Source organism: Neoarius graeffei, chromosome 19, assembly GCF_027579695.1.
Source record: "Neoarius graeffei isolate fNeoGra1 chromosome 19, fNeoGra1.pri, whole genome shotgun sequence".
NCBI classification, from domain to species: domain Eukaryota; kingdom Metazoa; phylum Chordata; class Actinopteri; order Siluriformes; family Ariidae; genus Neoarius; species Neoarius graeffei.
In genome coordinates this window covers 15,829,671-15,851,577 of record NC_083587.1, presented here as the reverse complement: position 1 = coordinate 15,851,577, position 21,907 = coordinate 15,829,671, and the positions used below count along the sequence as shown (strand labels likewise).

The following is a 21,907-nucleotide window of genomic DNA, read 5'->3' as shown; positions in this document are numbered from 1 at the left end:
CTTGGTGGCGTAGTGTGTTACTGATGGTAGCCTTTGTTACTTTGGTCCCAGCTCTCTGCAGGTCATTCACTAGGTCCCCCCATGTGGTTCTGGGATTTTTGCTCACCGTTCTTGTGATCATTTTGACCCCACGGGGTGAGATCTTGCGTGGAGCCCCAGATCGAGGGAGATTATCAGTGGTCTTGTATGTCTTCCATTTTCTAATAATTGCTCCCACAGTTGATTTCTTCACACCAAGCTGCTTACCTATTGCAGATTCAGTCTTCCCAGCCTGGTGCAGGTCTACAATTTTGTTTCTGGTGTCCTTTGACAGCTCTTTGGTCTTGGCCATAGTGGAGTTTGGAGTGTGACTGTTTGAGGTTGTGGACAGGTGTCTTTTATACTGATAACGAGTTCAAACAGGTGCCATTAATACAGGTAACGAGTGGAGGACAGAGGAGCCTCTTAAAGAAGAAGTTACAGATCTGTGAGAGCCAGAAATCTTGCTTGTTTGTAGGTGACCAAATACTTATTTTACTGAGGAATTTACCAATTAATTCATTAAAAATCCTACAATGTGATTTCCTGGATTCTTCCCCCCCATTCTGTCTCTCATAGTTGAAGTGTACCTATGATGAAAATTACAGGCCTTTCTCATCTTTTTAAGTGGGAGAACTTGTATAACTGGTGGCTGACTAAATACTTTTTTGCCCCACTGTAACCACAAAGTTTCACCTGAAGTTTGTGAAACACTACTACAACTTTGACTGTGTGGGTGCAATCAGTTAATTATTGATATTAAGTGATCAATCTCGTTAAATCAGTCTCATTAAATTTTGAAGGTCAATAATTAAAATGAATCAATCCCATTGAATCATTTAATTTGACTCGTTTGAATTGAATCATACCATAGAATCACTCTCATTTGAAGTGAATCGTTCAGTGAATCGTTCAATGAATCATTTAGTGAATCGTTTAGGGAATCGTTCAATGAATCATTTAGGGAATCATTTAGTGAATCATACCATTAATCCTGGTGCTTAATAATAAATTACCAAACAGCTAAATTATGGTACATTTCCAAATTATTAAGATCACTTACCATATTATATAACATTTGCACCCTTTTTGAATTCTTTGAGAAAATTGGGGACTTCAGATGTTGTTCACACAAATAAACACAGTTTGTTTAATAAATGAATTTATTATACAAAGATAAAAAGATAAATCAATATATACAAGCAGTGAAGTGTGTGTGTGTGTGTGTGTGAGAGAGAGAGAGAGAGAGAGGGGGAGTGTGAAGGACTTGACCATGTGTTTAGCCTCGTGTAGCTAACTACACGTGGTGGAGGCCTAGCTTGTTGGTAGCTAAACAAAAGAATGTTATCTAAACAGAACAAAGGATTAGCTCTGTGTTTAGCCTCGTGTAGCTAACTACACGTGGTGGAGGCCTAGATTAGCCTTGTGTTGCTAGTATGTGTTTGTGAAAGGCCCTATAGCCTAGCTAAAGTGTGTTTGTTAGGCCTGATGGCTTGCTGAGCACATGGTAGGCCTTGATTAGCTTTGTGTTGCTAAGCAGACAAAAGCGAAGCTGTAGCTAACCCACTAGTTCATAACCATACTGAATCCACTGAAATCTTAATGACATCAAGATGTATAATAATGAGAACTATATGTTAGTAGTAAAGAATAAAAGAGAGAAGCATGCGCAGCCTATCTATTAAACAATTGAGAGAACATAGAACCAAAATAAATCAACACGCTGCGTGTTCAACAGTGTAACAATAAACCTGGGTTTAAATTCACACTATTTCAAATAAAAGCAAATTCCTAAGACTATCCTAATTATGCCCAAATGCCAAAATCTTACTTAATCCTGCCTTTAGCAAGATATGAAGAACTATTCGCCGGTGTAGCTTCAGGCCTCGCCGTGGGAGCACGTGAGCTGCTCGTGATGAAGGCGCAGAAAACTTTCGGGTCCAGCGGAGCACTTGGGTGGTTCCCGTGGAAAACAGAGGGTTCTTGGTCCGAATCTCAGCGATCGTGAGGAAAAGTCTCTGATCAGAATAAGATGCACAGCGCTTTGAGTTAAAAAGGATTCAATCGCTTCTTAACTTTTAACTGCCTGGGCTGCAGTCGTGACGTCACTTCTAATGCAAGTAAACCGGTTGTAACTCAGGTTGAGTTTAAAGATCGCGCGACTCTAGAGTTTACCTTTGCCAAGGGTAAGAAGGAAAATCGCGCTGAGTGATGGATCTTGCAAGAAAGAAGACGTCTTTTTGGGGTGGAGAGCGCCTCTTTATACGTCCAGATCCATCGGGAGCCAACCGTGAGAGACAAAGATGGAAGCGTTGTCCCATTGTTTTATGTTTCCTTGTATGATGACGTAGATGATCCCGCCCACGCGTGACGTAGGTCACACGGAAGTGGACTGGGAATTGTAGTTCTGACACAAGATGGCGGCATGATACCTACAGTCCCCCTTTTGGTCTCAGGGGTATGACGGAGTCGTAGCACTGAGAGCACCGTATCGTATCATCGCCGTGTCCATAGTCCTGGAGGTAGACTTGTCCTGTGCAGTCCATGGTGTCCTGTGAAGACTGTAAACTTGTGAGTTCCAGTAAGACAGTTGGAGACAGAGGCATTTTGGGCATAATATAATCACTATGGGCATTTTGGGCATATAATCACTATCTAACTAACTAGATCAAAACCACATCAAAAAAATTAAACATGGAACATGAAACATGTAGTGTTCAATTTCTTATGCATAAAAAAAAAGAAAAAGAAGAAATGAAGGAAGGAAAGAAGTATTAGTGTTTGGGTTGGCAAACCTAATCTTCTGGGAAGGTGATAGCAGTGGGTGGTCTGGCTAGAAAGCGTGCGCTACTGCGGCTAGCTGTCGGGGACACAGACCATCTTATCTAGCTAGGTGTGTAGTGTTATGTATGGGTTGCCTGGGCAGACCCAGTGGATGTCTTTCGTGAAGGTGCACATCTCTAAGTTTTGTGGATTCACAAAAGTGAGGATAGCACTGCCAAGACTATATGCCAGGTGTATTTGCGATGAATACACACTAGTAATAATAGCAGATTTTAGTATTTTATCTACCATGTTATACCGAAGGGTTATTACTTCATTGGGTTGGTGAAGTCTGACCGGGAATGTTAGTGTACGCTTATGGTTGAGTGATGCGTACAAGCTAGGTGGACAGGATGGGCCTAGCTGTCGTCCACCCCCTTTTGGAGTGAGAACTGTTCAAAAGGTTTGATTCGATTATCATGGAAATCGATATGAAAGCATTTGATTAGGCCTAGATATCCTAATGTGATACGCGACGGGGAACGGTTTTCCCACGATCGAAAGGTCTCGACCAGGGTGGTAGGAACTTCTCTGAGATTCGGGCGTAGTAGGCTTTGTGTCCTTCTACTCTCGAATCGAGATTCTTTTGGGCACCTGTAAAGATTGACTGTAGGTGGCGTTGTAGGTCGGCGACATGTTGATGTGCAGTGTATGCAATCGCGACGCTCATGGCCTCTGGTTTGTATAGGAGATGCGGGGGAAGAACCGACTCTCGCCCAGTCATCATCCCAAAGGGTGTGACTTCAGTGGCGCAATGAGGGGTGGACCGAATGGCCCTTAGCACCAAGGGAAGTTTCACATCACAAATTTTACCATGGTTTGTGATATACTTTCGCAGCATGCTCACAATGGTTTGAATGGCTCGTTCAGCCTGACCAGAGAATTGAGGGTGGTACGCGATATGGAATTTCGCCTTGACGCCTAACATGTTCCACAGCGCAGCCATTACACCAGCGGTGAAATGGGTGTCTGTGTCTGAGTCGATGGATAGAGGGAGATTTTTTTTTTTTTTTGCCACTAGGGGGAGTCGCGATGTCGGGTGTTTCGACACCGGACTCGGTGTGCCAAGACATGAACTGAAGTTCTTCAGAAATTTGATCTCGCGTGGCGCTCGGTTGATCGGTGTTCGCACTGATCTCGTCGCAACGGGTTTGTGCATATTTTGTGGGATTCAACGACTGTGGGGTTTTGTTTTGTGTGAAGTTGACTAAGTTTATGTCGCAGGGCTTGGTTGGGATTGGGTCGCCTTGTGAGAGCCGTGTGTCTGAGAGATGATGGTGAAGACTTTAGCGCACATGAAGTGCGTTTTGTGTGTTTGCCTTCGCCACCAGGGGGGGCCCTACATCCTGACCCTCGCCTGCTGTTTCAGAGAGATCTCCTTCCCCCTTTTACGAGATATACCCGTGGTTCCTGGCCTAGTCATGCCAGTGAATGGCCTTTTGCCATTTTTCTTGGGCTCTTTTGTTTTATCTGTTGAGGGGTCTGACGTCTCCTGTAACAGTTCTTTAATCTCAGCCAACTGGGCTTTTAAAGAGTCCAGCTCTGAGTGGAACTCACCAGGTTGGTCTGAGTCACTGTGTTGGTCGTCTCTACCCTTGCTTTTAGAGCTACGGTCGGAACGCTTCTGCCGTTTCTGGTCAGAGCGGGGATGACGGTTTTGCTGCCAACCGTTTTGTTCCCTACGACCCTTTTCATTTGATGGGCGATTGCCATCGTCACTGTGGACTCGCCCTCGGTCCCTCCTGGCCTTACCTTGTCGATTTTTCCACTCACCATTGTGATGGTTCGGCAAGGATCGGGCTGGACCGGAATTCTTCCAGGTGGGTCCCCCTTTCGGTGCTTCACCTCCTAAGGTTAGCGGGGGCTTGTCCTCACCCTGGAGACTAAGGACTCTGGGTTCATCATCATTTCCGTTTGCGGTTTTGACAATGGTCTCCCAGGTCATTTGGGCTAGTCGCCTAATTTCCCTCATCGAATAGCGACCTTGTCGACACGTCAGTGTGACATGGGTCCGCACGCTTGGGTGGAGGTTATGCAAGAAGAGAGATATGAAACCTCTATCTTCTTCCAACCCTGGTGCACTACTACCTTGGAAATAGGCAGTACGTAGCCGTCTGTAATATTCACGAGGCGCCTCAGACCGTTTTTGTTTGACTTGTAATGCACACAATATCGCGGAGGTTTCGTCCGTGTATGGCGCATATTCTTCCCTCATGTAATTGCGAAGTTTCGAATAACTATCGCGAATGTTTGGGGGTAGTGTCTCTAAAAAGGCACGAACGCTACTACTGGAGGTCTTCCAGATTAGTTTAAGTTTTTCACGTGTTGTGGCGTTCGGCAGGTCCATCAGGCATCGATCAATTTCTCGTAAATAGTTATTTACATTTGTTCTTTGATTGTCGGGATCGAATTGTTCGACATCTTTGGCAAGTAGGTCAATTTGCCGTAAACGAAGGGTTTGGTGCACGTCCTTGTGCGACCTTCTTGGCTCTTCTGAGTACTCACTGTCTGAGCTACTCTGGAATCGCTCCCGCTTCGCACGAGATGCGTGGTCTGATTCGTCTGGAGATGGATCAGGGAGACTGAAGCGCACTGACCTAGGTGTGCTACGGGCCTGGGCTCGGGATGAGCGCAGGGCGGCTCCATCCTGGCTAGACGACGATGGAGTCGTGTAGCGAGTTGATGGAGTTTGGCGGGATGTCTGGTTCTCGACCAGATCATTTACGGTGTCCGGTTCGGACGCCTCTTCCCGCTCTGAGCTTTGGCGCATTGTTGGGGGTCTTTCACGCCCCTCGCGCTGCTCTTGGGGGGTCTGCTCCTGGGCAGCCCTCTTAGCAACCATTTCGGCTTTCTCTAGCCGTTTGGTGCAATTATCAAGGGAGGTCTTCAAGAGCTCACACTCCCTATGTAAATCATTATTATCGGCTGTCAGCTTGGCGTTGCTGGTGGTCAGCCTTTCAACCTCTCCGCGAAGGCATCTGATTTCTGAATCAGCATTTTGGAAGTATGATAGGAATAGCTTACCTAGTGCCACTTGGACACTAATAGTTGTTCTTTTTGGATCTCTCATATGTTTGTTTGAATTGTCTAGGTTGTTTTGGCATTCACTCTCACTCATGTACTTAATGTTTGCCTTTTCGGAGGCAGAGCAGTGAATGAGGTCTGCAATGACCTCAAGGAGAGACACGTCTTGAGCGTTGTCTTCCATTTTTGAGACATGAGGGGATGCCATTTTACTTAGGCTGGATGTTAGATAATTAATCAAGTTAATTATTAATTTAATCATTATTAATTAACTATGTAATTAATTATGAAGGTTTATTTGGAAATGCTCTCTTATCCTAAGTTGAATAGGTTATGAGTATTGGTGATATGGTTATCACACTACTGTTATCCGTTTTAACACACCTGGGGATATACCTTAGCAGTTGCTGAATTAAACTGATAGTTTATTTGTTGTTGAACAACAATCCAGAAGTCAACAAACCAATCGCCTCACACGGGGCACCATTTTAACTGTGGGTGCAATCAGTTAATTATTGATATTAAGTGATCAATCTCGTTAAATCAGTCTCATTAAATTTTGAAGGTCAATAATTAAAATGAATCAATCCCATTGAATCATTTAATTTGACTCGTTTGAATTGAATCATACCATAGAATCACTCTCATTTGAAGTGAATCGTTCAGTGAATCGTTCAATGAATCATTTAGTGAATCGTTTAGGGAATCGTTCAATGAATCATTTAGGGAATCATTTAGTGAATCATACCATTAATCCTGGTGCTTAATAATAAATTACCAAACAGCTAAATTATGGTACATTTCCAAATTATTAAGATCACTTACCATATTATATAACATTTGCACCCTTTTTGAATTCTTTGAGAAAATTGGGGACTTCAGATGTTGTTCACACAAATAAACACAGTTTGTTTAATAAATGAATTTATTATACAAAGATAAAAAGATAAATCAATATATACAAGCAGTGAAGTGTGTGTGTGTGTGTGTGTGTGTGTGTGAGAGAGAGAGAGAGAGGGGGAGTGTGAAGGACTTGACCATGTGTTTAGCCTCGTGTAGCTAACTACACGTGGTGGAGGCCTAGCTTGTTGGTAGCTAAACAAAAGAATGTTATCTAAACAGAACAAAGGATTAGCTCTGTGTTTAGCCTCGTGTAGCTAACTACACGTGGTGGAGGCCTAGATTAGCCTTGTGTTGCTAGTATGTGTTTGTGAAAGGCCCTATAGCCTAGCTAAAGTGTGTTTGTTAGGCCTGATGGCTTGCTGAGCACATGGTAGGCCTTGATTAGCTTTGTGTTGCTAAGCAGACAAAAGCGAAGCTGTAGCTAACCCACTAGTTCATAACCATACTGAATCCACTGAAATCTTAATGACATCAAGATGTATAATAATGAGAACTATATGTTAGTAGTAAAGAATAAAAGAGAGAAGCATGCGCAGCCTATCTATTAAACAATTGAGAGAACATAGAACCAAAATAAATCAACACGCTGCGTGTTCAACAGTGTAACAATAAACCTGGGTTTAAATTCACACTATTTCAAATAAAAGCAAATTCCTAAGACTATCCTAATTATGCCCAAATGCCAAAATCTTACTTAATCCTGCCTTTAGCAAGATATGAAGAACTATTCGCCGGTGTAGCTTCAGGCCTCGCCGTGGGAGCACGTGAGCTGCTCGTGATGAAGGCGCAGAAAACTTTCGGGTCCAGCGGAGCACTTGGGTGGTTCCCGTGGAAAACAGAGGGTTCTTGGTCCGAATCTCAGCGATCGTGAGGAAAAGTCTCTGATCAGAATAAGATGCACAGCGCTTTGAGTTAAAAAGGATTCAATCGCTTCTTAACTTTTAACTGCCTGGGCTGCAGTCGTGACGTCACTTCTAATGCAAGTAAACCGGTTGTAACTCAGGTTGAGTTTAAAGATCGCGCGACTCTAGAGTTTACCTTTGCCAAGGGTAAGAAGGAAAATCGCGCTGAGTGATGGATCTTGCAAGAAAGAAGACGTCTTTTTGGGGTGGAGAGCGCCTCTTTATACGTCCAGATCCATCGGGAGCCAACCGTGAGAGACAAAGATGGAAGCGTTGTCCCATTGTTTTATGTTTCCTTGTATGATGACGTAGATGATCCCGCCCACGCGTGACGTAGGTCACACGGAAGTGGACTGGGAATTGTAGTTCTGACACAAGATGGCGGCATGATACCTACAACTGGAACTGTGTTCTCTGGTCTGATGGAACAAAAATGGAGCCTTTTGGCAAAAAACACTCGCAGTGGGTTTGGTGTAAAAAGAAGGATGGCTATAATTAAAAGAACCCGATCTCAACTGTAAAATATGGTGGAGGTTCTGTGATGTTTTGGGGCTGTTTTTCCTCTAAAGGCCCTGAAACCTTGTTAGGGTCTATGGCATCATGGACTCCATGAAATACCAGGACATTTTAAATCAGAATCTGGCTCCTCTGCATTTTAGGAAACTAAAACTAGGTCATCATTGGATCTTCCAGCAGGACAATGATCTGAAGCGTACATCCAAATCAACACACAAATAGTTCACTGAGCATAGAATCAAGCTTCTGCCCTGGCCATCTCAGTCCCCTGAGCTGAACCCCAGTGAAAACCTGTGGGCTGAGCTGAAGAGAAGAGAGCACAAGAGAGGGTCGAGGACCTTGGATGATCTGGACAAACTGTGTAAAGAAGAATGGACTCGGATGCCCTGTTCTGTATCTCCAACCTTATAAAATGTTAGAGGAGAGACTCAGTGCTGTTTTACTGGCAAAGGGGGTTGTACAAAGTATTAAACACAGGGGTACCAATAATAGTGGAGGGCACTGTATATAGGTCTGTGTGACATTTGGTGTGCATGTGATCTCATGTCAAAGAAAGAATTTCACTTATTATTCACAGTGTTTACTGGACTCAGGGTGAGAACAACATTCTTCTCCTCATCACTGTCGTTGTAAGGTATTGGATCATACTGACGCCGGTACAACAACCGAGTCACGAGTGTGATGATGAACATCTCCAAGATCAGAAGTTGCTGACTCATCACTGGGGGCAAATAAATAAAAACAGAAAGCATTTCAAACTTTAAAACATTTTCACTTAAGAACATGGTTAACTTTTTTTTTTTTTTGGCAAAAATTTGTTTTCCAATTTCTCCGTCACACTTTCCCACACTTTTCTCTAAAATACTACTGTGAATGGTTTGGAGGCGAGGCTAAATACCCCAGCTACATTCATGGAGGTCATTAATTGAGGTATTTCACCTGACGTCACAGGGTCACGTGACGCCCCGGTGTCCGCCATTTTGAAGGTCAAGCTAGCTAATGTCAACAACATAGTAGCTAGTATGTTACTGTAGCAATGTTTATGTTCAGTCATTTGGATGACTGTTAAAACCTTTCAGTCTCAAGTTTTTCCTTTACTGTATTTACTAGTTTACTGTAATTATGATCCGGCAGCTATTTACACCGGATCCAGTGTAAATAGCTGCCGGAGCGCGCTCTGGCTTGCTCCCCCTCAAATTAAGCAGCACGCTCCGGCTTGCTCCCGGAGTGCTCCGTCCGAGGTTCCGGAGCGCGCTCTGGCTTGCTCCCCCTCAAATTAAGCAGCACGCTCCGGCTTGCTCCCGGAGTGCTCCGTCCGAGGTTCCGGAGCGCGCTCCGGCTTGCTCCCCCTCAAATTAAGCAGCACGCTCCGGCTTGCTCCTGGAGTGCTCCGTCCGAGGTTCCGGAGCGCGCTCTGGCTTGCTCCCCCTCAAATTAAGCAGCACGCTCCGGCTTGCTCCTGGAGTGCTCCGTCCGAGGTTCCGGAGCGCGCTCCGGCTTGCTCCCCCTCAAATTAAGCAGCACGCTCCGGCTTGCTCCCGGAGTGCTCCGGAAGCAAGCCGGAGCGTGCTGCTTAATTTGAGGGGGAGCAAGCCGGAGCGCGCTCCGGCAGCTATTTACACTGGATCCGGTGTAAATAGCTGCTGGATCATAATTACAGTAAACTAGTAAATACAGTAAAGGAAAAACTTGAGACTGAAAGGTTTTAACAGTCATCCAAATGACTGAACGTAAACATTGCTACAGTAACATATGTTGTTGACATTAGCTAGTGCTAACAGCTAGCTGCTAGTACACTGCTACAACACAGACACCGACCCTAATAATACAGTTCTTGGTCATTGCCTGGTAACAGCAAATTTATAACGGGCCGTGTCTCAACAGACTAAGAAGTTATTTCAGTGACATTTAATAACATTTTGTTTATCCTGAGGACCGAAAGTAAATGAAAATGTGAACAAACCTTAGCTGTAATAAGATGGCGACCACCGGCTCCAGGGACGACCCACTGATGTAGGCATGTTACCCAGCCTGACACAAAATATTTGTAGGCATCCAAACTCTTATACGCTTTCAGATCAATACCTGTGTATGGCGATGGGTTTTTAACGACATAGGTATACAGATCATGTGAGCCGAAGTCAGGTAAAGACGAGGGCTTCGTGTACTTCCGTACGTCAGTGAACAATCCTGGTGGAAGGAGGTAAACGTCGTTCTCTAAGCCTGCTAACCTCAATTTTTGCAAATACCCCTCCCTCTGCTCACCCTGTAAATGCCCTACGTCGCTGGATAATGAAGGTGTTTTCTGCATCTCGCTCCTTTTTCTTTTATGTTTTTCGTTTGTCGCCTTCCTCGCATTCAAACTGATTCGAGCCGTGACGTCCAAAATGGCAGCCTAATGATGCATCACATGACTTGGTCACGTGGGTGAAAAACCTCAATATAGATCTATAGCTTTGAACCAATCACATCCAATGTGCAAATTATCAGAGGAGAATGATGACACTGAAAACTTTTCATCACAGAATTTGCATGCTAATTCAGACCACATTCTCAGCATTACTTTTTCTGCTCCGCCTACTCAAGCAAGTAGGACGCTTCTTTGCTTTGCTCCTGCTTGATCTTTATTTTACTTTACTTTCTCATTTAATTTCCACTATTTTTTTCATTTTATTTTTCATCTTTATAAGATAAGTTAGCTTTTAAAACAAAATGCCAGGGGGCAAAAAATCCAGGAGATCCTGCAGAAAATGCACAGAACTAGAACAGAGGATTTCTATCCTGGAATCAAAGATTGATGCTCTGCCAAAGACGGACGAATTAAGAGCGATATCTCAGGAAAGGAGTACAGAAACAGTGGCTGAGAATGCAGAGATTGCACCCCGACAGGCCGATGGCATTGCAGATCGAGTGGATGAATTCATCGATCTAACAGAGCAAAATGTGAGTACAGAAAACTGTCACATGATGGGTGGCAGGCCCAAAAATAAAAACAGAAGAGTTATTACCTCAACACCAGTTCGTTCTGATACTATGCAACCCATGCTCCACAGCCATGCTATTAGAAATAGAGTCAGGTCTACAAACTACAATAGGATTTACAATCCTATGGAAAATCCACAGCCCATAAGGCTTCAGAACAAATTTGAATGCCTCAGGGATGTGGAAGCGGAATTTTCAGGCAGACAAACACATCATAGAAAGAGATCGCACAACAACCGAAGAGCTGTGGGAAGAGGCAAAAAGCAGCTCGTAATACCACCTGATCCCACAACCCTTGTTCTTGGTGATTCCACTGTAAGACATTTAAAAGGACATGGGATGATTATTTGCTGCCTTCCAAATGCATCCATCTCTGACACCAAAGACAGCATTTTGAAACTCATGTCCGAGCATAAAACTATCAAACGTATTGTTGTGCATGTGGGAGCAAATGATGTTTTCAGAGAACAACTGTTTGTCCAAGATGATTTCAGAAAACTTTTTTCTAATCTCTATAAGACTGCCCACTCCCTGCAAGGGGAAGCTTTGCATTTACTCGACTTTTCAGTCTTAACACCTGGCTTGGAAAAACTTGTTTTTTATTTGGTATGAACTTCATAGACAATTTTAACCTTTTCTGGAATCGCAGAGAATTCTTCAAGCCAAATAGCACTGAACTCAGCTGGATTGGGACCAAAGTTTTAGCTGATCATTATAGCCTCGCTCTACAACATGCAATTTTTTCTCAGCCAACATTGAGGAAAACAGTTGACAAGATATCGCAGACTGACCTAGTTACAAATATCAACAATACCTCTGCAAAGCCAAAACAATCATCCATGCAAGTCTTCACCAAGGACACACAGCCATCTGGGGCAGACTGCCAAGGACATCAACAATCACATGGAGAATGTGAGCATGCGATTCCATCATGTGATTCCATCCAGATTGAGGACCTGACCAAAGACGATCATGCCAAGGCTGCATCATCCACATCTCGACCCCATGCAAGTATCACAGAGACTGTCAGAGAGACAGTCACCACAGAGACAGTCATGGAGACACTTACAAAGGCCTCACCAAAGTCTCGCTCTTCTGACTTTATTGTACCATCTCCGTCTCCCCCCTGCATGGATTTCCCTAAAAGTATGCAGAGACTGTTGCCAATGGCTGCACTCTCTTTTTCCAGCCCAAATCATTCGCGACAAGCAGTGTACCCAGTTCATCAAAAATCAACCAACAGACTGAACTGTGTTCGCCCAGGACTTTCAGCTGGCTACCAATCTTTTTCACCATCTAAAAAATACATGACATCTCCAATCCTTCCCCATGGAATCCAATCCAACCTCATGGAACATACAGAGAGTCTTGTATGATGTGCTGTGGGTCCCTGCATTGGGTGTAGTTTTGAAAACAAGCTGGGACCCAGTATGCCTATGCCATTCTCTATTCCTGTGTTGATAAGAAATAGAAAACATAGAGCATATTTAACCCAAGGGGTAAACCAGTCTAGTCTCCTTCCTGTTTCAAAACAACATCAGAGTGCCCAAGCGGATATTACTTCTAGACTTTCTGTAAAGCTAGCTCTTCTGAACGTTAGATCACTTTCAAACAAGTCATTTTTAATTAATGATCTTATCTGCAAACACAATCTTGATTTTTTGCTTCTAACTGAAACTTGGCTGGATCAAGCAAATAGTACTACCACCCTTATTGAAGCAGCTCCCCCAAATTTTAATTTCATGAGTGCTACCCGACAGGGGAAAGGTGGAGGGATCGCAAATATATTCAAAGCCTCTTTTCAATGTAAATAATCCTCACTTGGTGATTTTACATCCTTTGAACACTTATGTGCACTTGTTACATGCTCTCCTAACATATTGTTATTAACTATTTACAGGCCTCCGAGACATTCAGCCAAAGTTTTTCTGGAAGAGTTTGGTGAACTGTTGTCAGTCATTTGCTTAGAGTTTGACTGTCTTATTATATCTGGGGATTTTAACTTGCATGTAGATAATCCTGAAAACACTTATGCCAATGAACTACTTGCACTTATTGACAACTTCAACCTAGTACAACATGTACAAGCACCAACCCACTCTCGTGGTCATACCCTTGACCTCATTATCACAAAGGGTCTTACTGTTTCTACTACTGTTGTTGACCTGGCCTTATCTGATCATTTTTGTGTTTTCTCTGATGTTTCTATGTCTCCTCACATTCAGAACAGCTCAACGACTATGGGTAGGAGAGTCATAAATGACAACACGTGTTCTCTTTGAGCAAGCTCTCTCTCGGATCTCAACCAAAATGTCAGACTCTGTAGATGATTTACTGGAAATTTTTAATTTAAATATGACCCAAATTATGGATGATATTGCTCCATTCAAAATCAAAAGAATCAATGACAAGCAGAAAGCACCATGGAAGCAATACCCAGCTGTTAAATTGCTAAAGAGAGAATGTAGAAAGACTGAAAGAAAATGGCGCAAACCTAAACTTCACATCCATTATCAAATCCATAAAGAGATGCTTTGTAAATATAATTATGAAATTGGTAAAGCAAGACAGTCTTTCTTCTCCAACATTATCAACAGGAATATGAACAATGCCCGTGTGCTATTTTCAACAGTAGAGAAGCTAACAAATCCCCCACCACAATTAGCACCTGAACTTCTCTCAGTTAATAAATGCAATGAGTTTGCATCCTTCTTCAAAGGTAAAATTGATAAAATACGGCAGAATATTGCTCATAATATATCTCAGTTGCAAATAATTGAAAAGCTGCAATCACCAGTGACACAGACAGACAATTTCAACACAATGTCAGAATTTTGTTTAATTGATTATGAGACTCTTGAAAAAACTGTACAAAATCTCAGTTCCTCAACATCTGAATTGGACATTCTGCCCACCAACTTTTTTAAGTCTGTTCTTCACCTTATAATTACAGATGTGCTTCAGATCATAAATACATCCCTAGAGACTGGCATTGTTCCTGTGTCCCTGAAAAAAGCCGTTGTAAAGCCCCAACTTAAAAAGAATAATCTGGATGCTTCAGTATTGAACAACTACAGGCCAATATCAAATCTACCATTCATAGGGAAAATCCTTGAAAAAATTGTCTTCAATCAATTAACTGCCTTCTTGATATCAAACAGCTGTTTTGATAACTTTCAGTCAGGATTTCATGCCAATCATAGCACTGAAACAGCGCTGATTAAAGTTATAAATGACATACGTCTTAATACTGATGCAGGCAAAACATCGGTCCTGGTGTTACTGGACCTCAGTGCAGCTTTTGATACTGTTGATCACAACATACTGCTATATCGACTTGAACACTGGGTTGGGTTGACTGGTAAAGTTATCAATTGGTTAAAATCATACTTAAAAGATAGAAGCTTCTTTATTACCATGGGAAATTGTACCTCAACATCAATGTCCTTGACCTGTGGTGTCCCCCAGGGGTCGATTCTTGGACCATTACTATTCAACCTTTATACTGTATGCTCCCACTTGGACAAATTATCAAGAACAACTCAATTTTGTATCACTGCTATGCAGATGACACCCAAATTTATTTTGCTCTATCACCTAATGATTATGCCCCCCTTGAATGTCTCGACCAGTGTATCGACCAAATCAACAACTGGATGTCACAAAATTTTCTTCAGCTGAACACAGATAAAACAGAAGTAATTCTATTTGGCAAAAAGATGAAAGACTCAGGATTAGCACTATTCTTGACACAAAGGGGATTAAAACAAAAGATATGGTTAAAAATCTTGGTGTTTTCATTGACAGCGAGCTAAACTTTGACAGTCACATGAAAGCAATCACTAAAACGGCATTTTATCACCTAAAAAACATTTCCAAACTAAGAGGACTTATGTCAAAAAATGATCTGGAAAAACTTATACATGCCTTCATTTCTAGTAGGGTAGATTACTGCAATGGCCTTTTCACAGGCCTGCCAAAAAAGACCATCAAACGACTTCAGCTGGTTCAAAATGCAGCGGCGAGGGTTCTCACACGAACAAAAAGAACAGAGCACATTACTCCAATTCTAAGGTCCCTTCACTGGCTTCCAGTAAGCTACAGAATTGACTTTAAAGCATTGCTGCTGGTGTACAAATCTCTAAATGGTACAGGGCCCAATTACCTCTCTGATCTGTTGCAGCGGCCTAACCCAATCAGATCTACCAGATCGCAGCAGAAAAATTTACTGTTAAAACCTGTTGTTAAAACAAAGTGTGGTGAAGCAGCTTTTAGCTACTATGCAGTACAGCTATGGAACCAACTGCCAGAGGACATCAAAAATGCTCCTGCTGTTGGCAGCTTCAAATCTAGGTTAAAGACCAAGCTGTTCTCAGATGCTTTCTGCTAACTGATTAATATTGTCATCTTTACGTTTTAAACTTTCTTAACTTTTACAGTCTTTGCATGTTTTAAACTTTTCTTAACTTTTATTCTATTTTATTCTGCTGTTTTTTTTACTGAACTTTTACTTCAATTTATTATTTTATTTCTACTATTGTTTAATTCTTATTATTTTTCTTCCCCATTTATTTTATGTAATTTTATTTTCTATTGTTTACTGTTTTACTTTTACTTCTGTAAAGCACATTGAACTGCCACTGTGTATGAAATGTGCTATATAAATAAACGTGCCTTGCCTTACACATATCAGGGGGCGGGGCTTTGTATGATCATGTCACAAAAGCTGGTTCGATCTGCAAATTCTAAGAGGATGATAACCCTGGAAATTTTAGTGACAGGTTTGATAGTGCGCTAGCTAGTTAGGTGAGATGGCTAATACTTGCAAACATTATGGTTGCTATGGTAACATTGTTATACACTGTAGTGACAGGTTTAGGTGCTTCTAATTTGCATATTCATGTGTATGCATTAGTCCTGGTGTTTGTAATGAAGGTGAATGTAGTTTATTAGGAGGTGTAAGTTCTACACGGATTAGTTCGGTGGTGTGAGACTCACAGTAACCGCGGGTCTGAGAGGAGTACGGCGGACTGCAGCCGATCGTCCCGCTCATGGCCAGAATATTAATGATGGCTGTCTGCAGCTGGCTGAGCACCAGCACCAGCTTCGGAACAACACACAGAACGGCATCATGGGTAAAATCATCATCATCATCATCATCATCAACTGTTAGCACCAAGCTTTTTTGTTGTTGTTATTTTATATCCAATAACATTATTTGGACTTTTAAATTTTGCAGTAAATGTAAAACTTTTTTTTTCTGGACTACAAGTTTACACTACTGTGTAAGAAACTCTGTATTAACTGTATATACAGTACTGTGCAAAAGTCTTAGCCCCATATATATTCTTTTTTTTCATATAAACTTTGTTATAGGTGTCTATTTTATGATTTCTCCATTGTCCAGTCAAAACATTACAAAAACATTTTTGATTTCCAAACGTTTGCATCTGAGCAGCGTATTCCATAAGAGAGCACTTTTCAGATTTAAAAAAGAAAACATTATGAAGGCTGCTGGGTTTTGGTGCAAAATGGAGAAGCGAGTGTGACAGTCAAAGCGTCCAGAAGAACTGGTTCTGGAAGACGCTCAGTAAAACCTACAGCTCATTTCCACATAAAACTGCAATTTTTTTCTTTTTTTTTAAAGCAAAGAGTCATCTCACACCAAATATTGACTTTGTTTCAGTTATCATGGCTTACTGATTACAAATTTTTTTTTCATGTTGAAACATTTCATTTCATTATTTTTAAGCCATGTTTGCTCTACAGCACTTCTTTACATGCGCCTAAGACTTTTGCACAGTACAATATAATATATATAAGCGTTATACAGCAATATATTAGCATTACATTTTACCCGAATATTTTATTGTACTATATTAGCATTAATACCATTGTATGACACTACAGTAGCATTTTTCTCTATTACGATTGTTAGCATTATAGTATACAGGACTTTAGTATAAATATGCAGATGATTATACAAAATCGAGCGTGCTGATTGGTCAACAAATTCAGACTATTTCTCGATAATCATCTCGAGTGACTCGGCATAATGGCGGCCAATCACTTCATCACCGTAAGTGAGGAAGAATTACAGATGATGAAAGAAAATGCTGTTCCTAAAAGCACTGAAGATGCTCCGAAGTTTGGTCTAAAACTATTCGAAGGTAAGGTGGAGCTGGGATTTATTTTCCAGATTTCAAAACAAAGGATTTTCTGTGACTCGGCGTAGATAAGTGACAAGTTTGCGCCGCAAAGCTATTACATTTACATACCGCTTTTGAAAATTGAAATAAATTATTTTTTTAAAATATGATTTTATAAAATAATCACTTGTGTATTTATACTAAAATAATGATCCACGTCAGGATCAGTGAATAATAACTTCGACTTGATTATTATTCACCGATATTTCACTTTACCTTCAGCGAATAATTGTTAATTTTTTTTTCGCGGTCCGGTTTCCATCAAATCCTGCGCTCTGTTTGGCTGGCGAGCAGGTCCGTATCCTACAATACGGACCCCAGTTATGGACCCCGGTTACAGACCTCTGGTGACTTGCTCGTTCACAACAACAAACATCGTAGCAAATTTTGTCAACATTTATTTTCGCATTTCTCAGGAGAATAGCATTAATTTTACAGCATGGATCGCGATAACGTCAGTGTTCACAGCAAAAGTGAGTTTTACTACCCTGAGGAAGAAGAAATAAAAGAAAACATTTCAGGAGAAAGCTAAAAACCTCTAACTGTTGCTAACGCCGAGCAAAAACATGGCTGAATCCTGAATGACTCAATTTTGTATAAATAGGGGACTACATAGACGGCAAAATGTAGTTTTTTTCCTGCCATGGAAGTGCACTTGTATACCGAGGAGGAAGCCATTTGCATTACAGCCGTGAATGAGGATTCAAAATGGCAGCTCGGCTCGGTTTTCCCTTTCGGGCGCTCTCGTTTTCTGTTAGAATTTGGTAAAGAAAAAAATTAATATATTATTTACCAGCTTAAGGTCGGTCCGTATGGTGAAATACCGTGACCTCGGCCCAGAACTTTCAAGACCTTGGTCACGGTATTTCACGATACGGACCTCCCAGCTGGTAAATTTTATATCTCATCTCATCTTCTCTAGCCGCTTTATCCTGTTCTACAGGGTCACAGGCAAGCTGGAGCCTATCCCAGCTGACTACGGGCGAAGGGCGGGGTACACCCTGGACAAGTCGCCAGGTCATCACAGGGCTGACACATAGACACAGACAACCATTCACACTCACATTCACACCTACGGTCAATTCAGAGTCACCAGTTAACCTAACCTGCATGTCTTTGGACTGTGGGGGAAACCGGAGCACCCGGAGGAAACCCACGCAGACATGGGGAGAACATGCAAACTCCACACAGAAAGGCCCTCGCCGGCCCCGGGGCTCGAACCCGGACCTTCTTGCTGTGAGGCAATAGCGCTAACCACTACACCACCGTGCCGCCCCTAAATTTTATATATATATATATATATATATATCACACATCACACATCACATCACATTATCTCTAGCCGCTTTATCCTTCTACAGGGTCGCAGGCAAGCTGGAGCCTATCCCAGCTGACTACGGGCGAAAGGCGGGGTACACCCTGGACAAGTCGCCAGGTCATCACAGGGCTGACACATAGACACAGACAACCATTCACACTCACATTCACACCTACGGTCAATTTAGAGTCACCAGTTAACCTAACCTGCATGTCTTTGGACTGTGGGGGAAACCGGAGCACCCGGAGGAAACCCACGCGGACACGGGGAGAACATGCAAACTCCGCACAGAAAGGCCCTCGCCGGCCCCGGGGCTCGAACCCAGGACCTTCTTGCTGTGAGGCGACAGCGCTAACCACTACACCACCGTGCCGCCTCTATATATATATATATATATATATATATATAAAAGCATTTTACTGACCCACATTAGCATCACACTGATTATATTAGAATTATTAACAGTATACTCTTATTTATTTTTCATTTTAATTGATCACCTCATCAGTTAGTTCTCATCTCATCATCTCTAGCCGCTTTATCCTTCTACAGGGTCGCAGACAAGCTGGAGCCTATCCCAGCTGACTACAGGCGAAAGGCGGGGTACACCCTGGACAAGTCGCCAGGTCATCACAGGGCTGACAAATAGACACAGACAACCATTCACACTCACATTCACACCTACGGTCAATTTAGAGTCACCAGTTAACCTAACCTGCATGTCTTTGGACTGTGGGGGAAACCGGAGCACCCGGAGGAAACCCACGCGGACACGGGGAGAACATGCAAACTCCACACAGAAAGGCCCTCGCCGGCCCCGGGGCTCAAACCCGGACCTTCTTGCTGTGAGGCGACAGCGCTAACCACTACACCACCGTGCCGCCCCATCAGTTAGTTGATTAGCTATTTGACACTTACTGAAGTGTGATTTTTTTTTTTTTCAAAAATTAAAAGCTCTACAGTCGGTGCCTTAGATTGAATTAAATGCAGTCTGTGTTGTGGAATTTATGTTCTAAAGGACTTCACATTCAGGTTTTATATTCATATGATGACAAAGTAATGCAAAAATGATAAAAAACGTGTTTTGCAGGGCGGCACGGTGGTGTAGTGGTTAGTGCTGTCGCCTCACAACAAGAAGGTCCGGGTTCGAGCCCTGTGGCCGGCGAGGGCCTTTCTGTGTGGAGTTTGCATGGTGTCCGTGTGGGTTTCCTCCGGGTGCTCCGGTTTCCCCCACAGACATGCAGGTTAGGTTAACTGGTGACTCTAAATTGACTGTGAGTGTGAATGGTTGTCTGTGTCTATGTGTCAGCCCTACGATGACCTGGCGACTTGTCCAGGGTGTACCCCGCCTTTCGCCCGTAGTCAGCTGGGATAGGCTCCAGCTCGCCTGCGACCCTGTAGAACAGGATAAAGCGGCTAGTGATAATGAGATGAGATGCGTTTTGCGATACAAAGAGGAAGACAGCAAGAAAATAGGTTCAATCCAAGAATACTTAATTGTTGTTCTGAGCAGAGACTCACCTGATACATGGCGTATTTCGGGATGATGTTTAGCCTGCGTAAAGTGTTGCAGATGTGAAGGAACATGATGCTGACGGGCCACAGGGCGATGATGGTGAGGACACCGACACCGGGGTTGATCCAGATTGCAGCACCACTGATCTTCATCTGCACACACACACACACACACACACACAGTGACGACACGGTCATTACACCGTACACTCCAGCATCTCATTTACATCAAAACTCATCCATGCAGAGCTGCTAAAATGAGGCTTTACTCACATCAGCCACGTCAAAGTTCTTGTTGGTCCACAAGATGATGGATAAGATCGTGAACACCATCTTCAGCACAGCGAACTGGAAGGAGCCCAGTTTCAGCATGAACAGAGAGCGGCTATGACACAAACACACGACATTATTCCACTGAACTGGTAGTGATTTATTTTCTATAACAGCAACTCAGACAGTGGTGCAGCTACAAATCGCAGGTTTGTATTAATGAATCAGCGTTTCCATAGTAACAACTCATCAGCTCAGTGAAATGAACTGAATTATTATTCATTAACAAAAGACCACTCCAACTCCAATAACTTTTTGTTTCTTGCCTTTGTTCTGCTCCTGTAAGAGCTTTTAGGGGAAAAATACATACGTGATTAACTACAGCGCCATCTCCTGGACAAACAAAAAGAAACTTGCATGATTTTCCAGGAAAGGAAAAATAACCCATACTTAGAAAAGGCTATAATTAGATTTTTTTCATGCTTTGAATAAATGTATTGAATAGAAAAATTCTGATGAGAAAAAAATAAAACAAATCAATTTATTTCACTGCTATTAACTGCCTGTTTTATTATTTTTAATTATTTTATTTTTGTTCTTTTATTTCACACTATGATGCACTTTGAGCAACATTTTAAATGTATGAAAGGTGCAATCTGAAATTATTATTATTATTATTATTATTATTATTATTATTATTATTAAACGCAAGAAGTGGATTTTCTCACCTGAAAAATAAAACTGATATGCATCAAGAGACATAATGAAGAATCTTTTTATATTCCGATCATAGCACCTTCAGTGAAATCAGATCCACTCTTAAACTCCACAGAGATTTCCATGGATTAACAATGAGGCCATGTTTTATCAAGGGGTCACTAATTCCTTTAACCCACTTTCTCGGAAGGTGGAATGACCCCATGGTTACTCAGGTGACCTGCCAGAGGCACTGTGTTCGAGAGTTTAATGACCAGCAGGATGTTCAACCAGAAACAGAAAAACTATCCAATTACACACTATTCAGCCAAAAGTGAAATGTCCTTGTTGACCATTTCATTCCAGATTTATTCCTCCTTTCTGGTATAATAACCTGCACTCTTCTCTTCCTGGAAGGCTTTCCACTAGATTTTGGGGCATGGCTGTGGGGATTTGTGATCATTCAGCTGTAAAAGCATGAGTGAGATCAGGTTCTCATGTTGGGATGTTGAGGTTCCAATTCATCCCAAAGCTGTTCAGTGGAGTTGAGTTCAGTCAGGGCTCTGTGCAGGACACTGGAGTTCTTCACTCCAACCTTCTCACACCATGTCTTCATGGAGCTCGCTTTGTGTACAGGAGCATCGTCATGCTGGAACAGGTTTGGGTCTCTTAGTCCCAGTGAAGGGAAACTGTAATATTGTGTTACAGCACACAGAGATGTTCTGTACAAT

General features: G+C 42.4%; 1 protein-coding gene across 1 annotated transcript in view; it reads right to left on the bottom strand.

Moving 5' to 3' along the window:
- Positions 1-6,772: 6,772 nt before the first annotated feature.
- The window catches only part of slc51a (solute carrier family 51 member A), a 34,339-nt gene continuing 19,204 nt past the window's right edge, over positions 6,773-21,907 (bottom strand). Inside the window, exons 5-8 of the mRNA XM_060899731.1 lie at positions 20,484-20,595; positions 20,217-20,363; positions 16,167-16,272; positions 6,773-8,907 (exon numbers count right to left, since the gene is read on the bottom strand). Coding sequence (XP_060755714.1) covers positions 8,747-8,907; positions 16,167-16,272; positions 20,217-20,363; positions 20,484-20,595 — 526 coding nt within the window. The 3' untranslated portion in view covers positions 6,773-8,746. The remainder of the gene's footprint in view (positions 8,908-16,166; positions 16,273-20,216; positions 20,364-20,483; positions 20,596-21,907) is intronic.